The following is a 10,826-nucleotide window of genomic DNA, read 5'->3' as shown; positions in this document are numbered from 1 at the left end:
ATCATCATGCGAACAGTGAGGAACCATCCCAAAACCACAAGGGGGAACTGATGAATCAACTGAAGGCAGCTGGGACCACAGTTACAAAAAAACGGTTGGTAACACACTACGCCGTCATGGATTGAAATCCTGCAGCGCGCGCAAGGTCCCCCTGCTCAAGAAGAAACATGTACAGGCCCGCATGAAGTTCGCCATTCACCACCTGGACGACTCAGAAGAGGCCTGGAAGAAGGTGATGTGGTCAGATGAGACCAAAATAGAACTTTTTGGCCTCAACTCAACTCGTCGTGTTTGGAGGGCAAAGAACACCGAGTACAACCCAAAGAACACCATCCCCACCGTCAAGCATGGTGGTGGCAACATCATGCTTTGGGGTGCTTTTCAGCCAAGGGACGGGACAACTCCATCGTATTGAGGGGAGGATGGACGGGGCCATGTATCGTGGAATTCTGGACCGACATCTCCTTCCCTCAGTGAGAGAGCTGAAGATGGGTCGAGGATGGGTGTTTCAGCACGACAACGACCCTAAGCACACCGCCAAAGCAACAAAAGAGTGGCTGAAGAAGAAGCACATCAAGGTTCTGGAGTGGCCTAGCCAGTCTCCAGACCTGAATCCGATTGAAAATCATTGGAGGGAGCTTAAAATTCGAGTTGCCAGGCGACAACCTCGGAACCTGAATGATTTGGAGGCTGTCTGCAGGGAGGAGTGGGCCAACATCCCTGCCGAAATGTGCACAAACCTTGTCACCAACTATAAAAACCGTTTGACATCTGTGCTGGCTTTTCTACAAAATATTAACATGCTGTTTGTCCAGGGGGTCAAATACTTGTTTTTCCTCATCAGATGGTTATCAATTTTAATAAATTCATATGATGTGATTTTCTGGAATTTTCTTTGGGATTCTGTCTTTCACTGTTAGAATGTACATATGATTAAAATTGTAGATTTTTGCATTCTTTGTAAGTGGGCAAACCTGCAAAATCAGCAAGGGGTCAAATACTTATTTCCCCCACTGTATATATATATATATATATACACACACACACACACACACACACACACACACACACACACACACACACACACAAATATATATGATATAATAAAACAGTATTAGTTGTCTCCATTCTTGAGCGTCCGTCCCTGGGTCTTTGCTGTGAACAGAGCTACTTCGGCTACACCAAGGAACAAGACTTGACCCTAACTGTAAACATGCTGCTCCCTGCAGATTAGTCACCTTTGGTCATCCTTTGGGCTAATCAGCGATAATTACAGTCACATACATTACATTAAGTGGCATTTCTGACTGTAGTCCATGAAACTCAAGGTTGTTGAGCATTTTTATGATAGCTGTTGTCTCATTGATTACAGTCCGATTTAATACTTTTTGAGTTTTAGGCTCTTCTCTTAATACATAGATGGTTTTAGGTCCAGACGACATTTTGACTAATCTCTATAAAAAGATGTCTGCATATGAATGCAGATACATTTTCAAAAAGCAAGATAGCAGATGGGTTCCGAGATTGCATTTTGGCCAATGCTTTCCCCCTCTTTTTCTCTCCCTTTAGACTATTTACCTGCATGAAACCAAAGCCGGCTCAAAAATGTTTGGTCAATACTACTCGGACTACAAATGGAAACAAGAACACTTCCGATACTTTCCGTGTCTCATTGCTCCCAGATTGTGCATTCATATAGAGATTCTGTAGTGCCAAGCCAAATCAGCACAACTCTCACGTACATGGACTGCATGTTTTAGCCTATATTTTTAAATCAGATATTTATCACAAAACTTTATTTGCAAGCACATTAATATTAATAAAATTGCACTTATAATTTTGTTATTGCATCTAAATCTTATATTTCATTTTATATTTAAAAAAAAAAGAAGGAAGAAAGACCCACTCCAACCTCAAAACTGCAATGCCCTTCACTCGATATCTCAGCACCAGGGACGTGCACAGGTACGGGCTATTGTTGCCCGGGCAACAGCCCATTTGCCTGCCTCTGGAGAAAGTGCCTAAATAAACTTTTTTTTCTTTTTTTTTTGCTGTTGGGGCTCCATCAATACGATAAGCCCATCATTAGTAAAGTTAAATCATATTAAATCGTCACAGTACAATGTATTGAAATTCTATTACTGCATTTTAACCCATCCTAAGTATTAGCAGTAGTGGACAGCTACACATAGGCCTACAGCATCCAGGGAGCAACTTGGGGTTCAGTGTCTTGCTCAGGGACACGAGACATGCGGCTGGGCAAGCCTGGGATTGAACTGCCAACCTTGTGGTTATGGGGCACTACTCTACCTCCAAGTCACAAGCAACTTCACCTTCAACTTTGTCCCACTGAAGGGCGATTGGGTGTGCAGCAGGTACAAACATAAAAGACACATAAATACGAGATTATACACACAGTCACGAATGGGGTGGGGGGTGGGGGATAGAGTAAGAACAACAGTAAAAACTGGAACACAACCTGAGCAGTGTCAAAGTAGCAACCCAGGGTAGGAAAAGTGGATATCAGCCTTACAAAGTTGACATAATATAATCAACAACAACATCAGCATCCATTACATCACCAACCCCTTTGTCAACGTCTCTGACATCCTCAACACATAGTCAACAGACTAGAATATATAATCAACCAAGAAATAAAAAAAGAAATAAAGTAGCTACCGAGTTCAAGTTTGACTCCTCCCATGACCTGTATTCAAGAGGGAAATGGCTGCAGGTATAAAGGAGTACTTATACCTGTCAGCAAATAATATTAGCTTTCCTAACTGTCTATGGAACAGGTCTGACAATGTGCACTGTTGAACTATCTTGTTGATCTTCACAACTCTGTTTAGTGCAGTTTTGGACTTGATGTAAAGATTACCAAAATAACAGAGCAGAGAGAAAGTCAAGACAGATTCAATTTAAGATAATATAGAACAGAATCATTTTTATTTTCCTCTCTTCCAGCGCTCAGTAAAACAGCTTTTACGCTTGCACTTTCTTTCCATTTCTCCTCTTTTCAACAAGTATGAGGAAGAGGATATAAAAAGGCTTGTTATACACATTTCACTGTGAAATGTCCTTGTATAAATCCGTGGCTCATGCTCTAATAAGACATAACAGATACTATTTCTTTTTTAGAGCAATATAAACAGCTTTTCTTGTGACTTATCAACATTAATCTTGGACAGTTTCCTCAGGTAGTAGGCTACAGACGCTGCTGGCCTTTTTTTGCATAAAGCTCCAGAGTGGAAAGTAAATGTAAATTTGTTATCCACTATAGTCCCAAGATATTTATAGGTTTCAGCAGAGTCTACAGTCTGTCCTTTGATAATGGTATTTTGGTTGATATTAGTGGGTTTGTGTTTAAAAAATCAATGCACATGTCCTTAGTTTTCTGGACATTTAGATGAGGGAATGCATTGTCACACCAATCTACAAATGATTCAACCACAGGACCGAGACTGTTTTCACTGTCATGTAGGAGGCTGACTATTACAGAGTCATCAGCGAACTTCTATATTGACCTGTTTTCGTGCCGACTGCGGCAGTCATGAGTATAAAGAATATAGAGGAGAGGGGAAAGAACACAGCCCTGGGGTGACCCAGTGGATGATATCAACTCCCCAGACGTGCATCCATTAACCCTCACTCTCTGAGTCCTGGATGTTAAAAAGTCAAGAATCCAGCCTACAATGTTAAAATCTAAACAAAAATTATTGATAAGTTTATCAATTAAAATGTGGGCCTGGGTTGTTTTAAAAGATCTGATGAAAAGTCCACCGATAGCAACTTGGCATGGTTTTTGTTCCCTAGGCCGATGTAACGTTAGTATGACACCCACATATGTGTGGTCAGATTTGTGTTAAGTTATTTGTTTTGATGTATAATCAGCACGTACAGTACATACTATCACACATTTTAAAAGTAATTATTATGCTTATCATTTTGGGTTATCGGATACATTTATGTTTTAATTTGTACTTTCCTATGTAGTTTCCTCAGAAGCAAGTGCTTAAAACAGAGGTTATGCTTTCATGAATTAACTGAAATGCTTAAAGCAGATGTGTAATGTTTACATAATTTAACTGAATTGCTTTAAGCAAATATGTAATGTTTACAGAATTGAACTAAAGTACTTCAAGCATAAATGTAATGTTGACATAACTTAACTGAAGTGCTTAGAGCATATATGTAATATTCACAGAATTTAACTGAAGTGCTTAAAGCATAAATGTTGTGTTTACATTATTTAACTGAAGTGCTTAAAGCAGAAATTAGTTATGGTTACATGATTTTGAGTTGTTTAATAACCAGAGAAGCGAATCTATAATAAGAATCTATAATATGTTCACTGGGTACTAGCCGGTACCCCGTAACATTAGTGAAAGCTAATAGAAGTCGCCTTGGCTTATTTTGTTATGAGATGATAAATTAATGTCCTAAATGGTTAAGGTAATGAACTTTGTATTATTAATTTTTATAAATGTATAGCCTAATGTTGCGTTGTGTGCTTAAGTATGCCTTCACAACAAAGAAAACTGAGGAAGAGAGAGAAAGAGCTCAAAGAAGCAGCTAAAAGAACTGCAACTTTGCAAAGCTGGATCAAAACTTCCAGAAGGCCAGCTGCAGGTGCCTATTTTTCCAGGTTAGAGAAATAGCCACTCAAAATGTCTGTGTATATATATTTACAGTATGAGAAATGTAACTAAACGGTGAAAATTCAGGCAATTTTAGTAAAGGTAGCCTACTGAATGACTGAACTGCATTTATGAACATGCAAGCTCCATCTCTATAGCTGCTGAACAGCACCACAATCTTTTTTAGTGCATCCTGACTTCGCCAAAAAAATACCTATAGCCTATATTAGCCTAGATCAGGTGATGTTGTAGCCTGATATGCGTGAAATCAACCCCCTATGGGATTGTGTTGTTACCTTGCACGGCAGCTGAATTCTCGTGATATCCCAAGATCACACGAGAATCCATCTTGTATGGCTCTAGCATGTGTATTTAAAGACCTCTAGGCTCTAGTCTGAAACAGGAGTACACTTTAAGGATAAAGCCTGACGTCAAGCTTTGCCCCTCACCATCCACTCTCTGTGTTTTGCCGTTCTCAAAAGCACTTCAATATGGGAAACAACAAACTTTGAGCTAGCAAGCTACACACTGAAAATGGCAACTTTTTAAAGATGATTTGGATCGTGCAACAAGGCCAGCCTGCTTTTCTCGGTCAATGTTCGTAAAGATTTACAAAGAATATGTTTATGGCATTTACTCTCTAACTGGTAAGTTATGAGACCAATATTTTGAAAGTGCCTGCCCTTTCCCAGTTTCCAATGAGGGTTTCTCAGATGGTTCTGTTACCAAACCACCTGGCGCGTCAGGTTAAAAGTGTTGCCCTCAGGTAACAAACTTCCATCTTATTACAAAAAATATATTTAGACCTATATATATATATATATATATATATATATATATATATAATAGTCATGTCTGTGTCCAATGAAATGAGAGCTGAAGTGGGTTTAACCTTTTGTCTGAAGGTGGGAGACAGTTCCAGTAAGATAAATATAACTTTTTAACATCTTTAAATTAAAATAACTTTACATAGGCCCTATGCATGTGCAGGAGTAGGCCTATGTAACAGGGGTGATTCTAGGATCAGACCTTTAGGAGGAGTCAGTCCCAAATGAGATTGTGACACGGATACAGTGCCTTGCTGGTCTAAAATCACCAATGCTATGTAAAGAAGTATGTTTGATTGATTGAAGAATTATTTTTGATTTTATTTATATATTAAAACTGTGCCATTCATCAGATTTGCCCAGGGAAATATCAAAACCCAGGTTGATCACCGTCAGTATCGTGAGAGGGAAACAGTCGTAGAATAAATTGCACTCGCCCTCATGCTGCACCACCGCTAAATCAGTTTTTTTTTTACACTCAAGGTAATTTGTTTTAATGCGTAAAGTGATGCATGGAGGGATGCAGAGCTCTGTATATTGGTTACAGTTTGACTAACTGTGAAAGAACAGATAATAAAGTGTCTGTTTATGGGATCGCCCATAGACTGAAGAAAATGTGTGTGTAGAGCTAATCACATTAGTAATGTTAGCCACAGTCAACATGCTTCATTTCAGGGATTAGTGAAACAAATTGGCATGTTGGCATAATTTGCACTTTTACCAACAGTAGTAAAAAAAAATTTCCTTATTTCTCCATATTTGATGGAGCACAGATGGAGGACATCCTGATGGGCAACTGCTTTATTCCAAAAGATTTAACTGGATATAGGCTACTTGGAATTTCATTGTTACAGCTTATCTGTCTGTGTGGAAAAGTAAAGAATGTAATTTACCTGACAGATCCTATCGCCGTGACGGGATAATTAATCATAACTAAATAAAGTTCCCACTGCTGCATAAAAAAAGGGGGGGGGGAAAGCCCATTATTAATTTGGAGACGCTGGTGATTTAGGTCCGTGCGTGCGTCACCGCCAACTAAAAGCCGCACAAATTGTGGCTTTTGTCTGACGAAGTGTGTCTCTGTTGCTTTAGTTGTGCAGTGAGAGACAGAGCTTCAAAGCAGCTTTTTCACGTCAAAAAACAATATTAAATCAGGAGCACAAATTCTTTTTTTGTTTTTCAATGACACAGGTATAGGATATCAGTTAGACAACAAATTCAAACAAATCCCTTTAAGCCATGGGGCAAATTCCCTACAGCAATCAGGAAATTATCATTTGGTCAGAGTAACCAATTATTTTAGCCACAGACCATAATTCACACTGAAGGGTTTTTCAGTCATTTTTGGTTTCATGTTTCATGCCCTTCATAATCCTGAAACAACAAAAGTTGTGCCAAAATGTTCCCAGTAGGAATGAAGGTAATAAAACAAACCATTACAATTATTAGTAAGATAAAAAAATTCGAAGGAATTAAAAAACTGATATTCCAAAAATTTGTTATTTGTTTATGTAAAACAATGCACACAAAGGACTACATTTTTATTTTTATCAGATTTTTGTTCTCTTGCTTGTTCTCCGCTAAAAGTGTGACATGAAATTTCATTTAGTTCTTCTCAATGGTACCCATGCAGATGAACTGAGAACACCCAGTTATTTATGGAATTATTCAAAACAATTAAGATTTGTTTTAATTTCTTCCTTGAGAACAGGATGATTTGTATTTGCTGCAGTTGGAATTCCCCTTCTTTTCAGTGATGTTATTTATTGCACAGCGACTGAACTTGATCATGAGTTTTAAAACAGCATTTCAAAAATGTCTTTGTTGTCTTATTTATCAATGACCCTTCTGTCTGCTGAGAGCAAATGTGATATTGCATTTTTTTTTTCTACAAGGCAGAAATAAACTGTTGAGGTTATATGTAATATGTTGAAATTCAAGGACGTGTGGTAAAGTTAATCGACAGATACTGCAAAGGTCTAATGAATCAAGATTTTTACAGTAAAGAAACCATAAACAACAGCCATGGGCAACCTGCATCTCCTTATTTGGCACCTCTGACACATGGTGCCGCTAACACAGCCATCTCCTTACTCTTATCTTGCCAGCCTTTGGTGTGAATATTTAGTCTTCAAATAATGAAAATAGCCTTCTAAGACAAGCATATTATGTAATAACAAGAAGAAAAATCATGGAATGTATCTTGGAGGGGAGAACAATGATAAGGCTGCTGTTTTTATTAATTTATTACAAGCTCTTGTTGTTTTTTCCTCTTTATTTGAGACTAATATTTCAATGATTACATAACACATACTCCTATAAGATAACTGTACAACATCCTGTTTTGCTCAGTTTCAAGTTAACATGTGATTTATTCTGCAGTTTCTTATACCCACAGCATTTCTAATATGTGTTGAATCAATCAGGTTGACCTCAGATCATGAAGTGCCGAGTACCACAATCTAATTTGCCTTTAAAGTTATCTTTTAAGATTTATATAGCAGATATCAGACGACCATACTGTACATTCACAATCCTTTGTAACAAATCCCACGCCAAAAAGAAAAAGAACATAGTAAGTTATGGTATTAGAACAAATACCATTAACAATACTACAAAAATTAAAATTACACTGAATTATGTTCTAACAGTGGTCAGCAGCAGATAATCTGCTGCATTATTCAAGTACTACGGTGTAAAACAGTCTACATCATTGTCAATATTAACATGCACCTTTCACACAGTTGGTAGCCATCATCTAACTGGTAAAGTGGAATTATTTTGTCTTGTCTTGACAGCCTGTGGAATCTGTAGTCTTTTTCCGTATTTTGGAAACAACTGTGCCGCACTTATACCCTATAGCACTATGTATGGAAAGATACAATTTTACACGTTATTGCTCAAAGGCACATATAAGACATATAGTTTAGTTTATTTAGCAGGACAATGTGCAGTTAAAAGAGACGACTGCACCAGATTTAGCATTATGCTACTTTCCATCTGTAGTCCTCCACATATAGGATATATTTCAGTTTTTCTAAAGGGCAGTTAGAGTCTAAAATGTAGGTCCTATTTACAACATATTCTTAGGATCAATAAAGAAAGGATATAGGATAATAATAAAAAGTAGATAAGGAAAATAGTAAGATTCTTATTTTACAGATCAATAGGTTGTATCTTCATTTCAGGACAATTCATTTATTATCGATAGACATTATTAAAAAGTCTAGGCTGTTTCATATTCAAATAAGGCTCCAAATATTTTGGAAGCTGCCTGTTTTGCACAATTCAGTGAACCACACACACTTCCACAAATATAACTTTGATACTTCTTTCATAAACCCTCTCATGCCTCCGGCCCACCAAGCAAGACCGTTCATGTGATTTTGCCTATCAATTATTTTCTTCAGTCTTCCGGACATTTGTTTTGGGGGGAAGTCATTCACACACAATGGAACCATTTAGACAGTAACCAGTGTTTTGATATGATTCATGTTATTTATAGGCTCACTACAATGTTTTTCTCATATAGGCCTATGCCATTTCCTGCCCTTTGCTTGAAAAAAGTAGCCTATCCAGGTCAATTCATTGCAGAATAAAATAAATTGTATTTGTGTTGTGGTTCTACAGAAGGCCTTTTTCTTTACGTGTGACTCTCTTTACAGCCATCTGAAGGCAGCAGGTATCTGTCCAGTCTCTCTAACTGGAGTGACGATGTCACTGCCAAGCCACAGCTTCTGACACAATGTACATCATTCAAGAAGAAGAGGTACTGACAACCTGAGGCTTTTGTTACTGTCCTAAATGTCACACACCGAAGCACCAAGAACACAGGACCAACTCCTGCAGAGTTTTACGCAGCTCGTGGCTACGGTAGGCGTAAATGAGCGGGTCGATGAGCGAGTTGCAGATGATAAGGATGAGGAAAAGGTTGAAGTTCCGGAAGAAACAGTTGCAGAAGGGGCTAGTGGGGCAGGTGAGGATGAGGATGAGATGGAGGAAGAAGGGGCCCCAGCATATAATGAAGACCCCGAGCAGGATGGTGAGGGTCATCGCTCCCTTAATGCTCGTAGACTGGCGCCTGCTTTTGTGGAAAACCACGATGCGCCGGGAATGCAAGTGCGCCAGGAGGAACATGTGCAGGTACAGCACGGCGTTAAACACCAGGGTGGTGCAGAAGAAGGTCACAAGGCACACGATCACAGCGTTGTCGGTGTGGTACACGATGAAGAGGATGCTGGAGGTGATGCTGGCCAGCCACACCACCACGATAATGGCGGTAGCGCGCTGCATGGTCATGATGCTGTGGTAACGCAGCGCGTAAAAGATGGTGATGTAGCGGTCCGCAGCGATGGTGCACAGAAAGGAGAGCGAGGACACCACGGAGCTGCAGATCATCACGTCAATGACGTTGTCCAGGTGGCGCAGCATACCAGGGTGAATGGCCATCAGGCCGTGGTCGTGGAGGAGCATGAATATGGTTTCCACCACGTTGCTGACACTGACCAGCATGTCGGACACCGCCAGGCAGCAGATGAAGTAGTACATGGGCGAGTGCAGGTTGCGGTTTTTGATGATGGCCAGAACCACCAGGATGTTCTCCACCAGGCTGATGAGCCCCAGTGCCAGGAAGAGCTCCTGAGGGATGTGGATCTGCACGCAGCCCATGGAGTTTTGCTCTCCCGCGGTGGAGTTCGTTTCGTTGTCTTCCATGAAGTTGTTTAGCGGGCTGAACTCAACGTGGAGAATGGAGGGGTTACGATGGGACCTGTTGGTCATTACCATGTCTGACTTCTAGATGCTGCCCTGCTGGGTTTTACTGCAGCGCAGCAGTGCCAAGTTCGGAGCACCAGCCAGTTGGAAAAATTCAAGCGAGTCGTTCAGTTGTTGGACCCATCAATTCGCTGACTGTCAAATATCCACAAAGCGCCTTTTCTAACCCTAATTAACAGGATGACATGCTGTTACGGTTTATTTCAGCCTTTAAATCACTAATTTTGCGCCTTTGTCCGTGTGAAGTCAGTCTCCTCCTCGCCTCAAGTTTTCTTTTTTCCTATGGATGCAACTTGTACAGCACGGAGATCCATAAAATGTCCTTCTCCATCAAAACATTGCGCTAACAGTTTATGGTTTTTAAGTCTCATATATGGGGCGCGCGACCCGGCCATCCACTAAATTTCTTGTATCAGCTCGGACTGTTCTGACCAACATGGTGAGAGTGAACAAAGTGTCTGTGGTACCTCGGTGACTTGCTTGAACATTTCTCAAAGTGATGCTGTCTGAAGGACTCCTCCTCTCCCGCAAACGTCAGCTGGGCTGTGGTCCTGTCTCAGTAATGTCTGACATGTTTTGCGGGAAA

The 10,826-nt window shown here is 40.0% G+C and overlaps 1 protein-coding gene across 1 annotated transcript; it reads right to left on the bottom strand.

Moving 5' to 3' along the window:
* Nucleotides 1-9,274: 9,274 nt before the first annotated feature.
* Nucleotides 9,275-10,252, bottom strand: mc1r (melanocortin 1 receptor). Its single transcript, XM_028579127.1, has one exon. It carries the CDS (start codon nucleotides 10,250-10,252, stop codon nucleotides 9,275-9,277), a length of 978 nt encoding a protein of 325 aa, XP_028434928.1.
* Between the last annotated feature and the right edge of the window lie 574 nt (nucleotides 10,253-10,826).

This window comes from Perca flavescens, chromosome 1, assembly GCF_004354835.1.
Source record: "Perca flavescens isolate YP-PL-M2 chromosome 1, PFLA_1.0, whole genome shotgun sequence".
In the NCBI taxonomy this organism is placed as follows: Eukaryota; Metazoa; Chordata; class Actinopteri; order Perciformes; family Percidae; genus Perca; species Perca flavescens.
The sequence above is the reverse complement of the archived record's forward strand: the minus strand, read 5'-3'. Positions and strand labels throughout refer to the sequence as shown.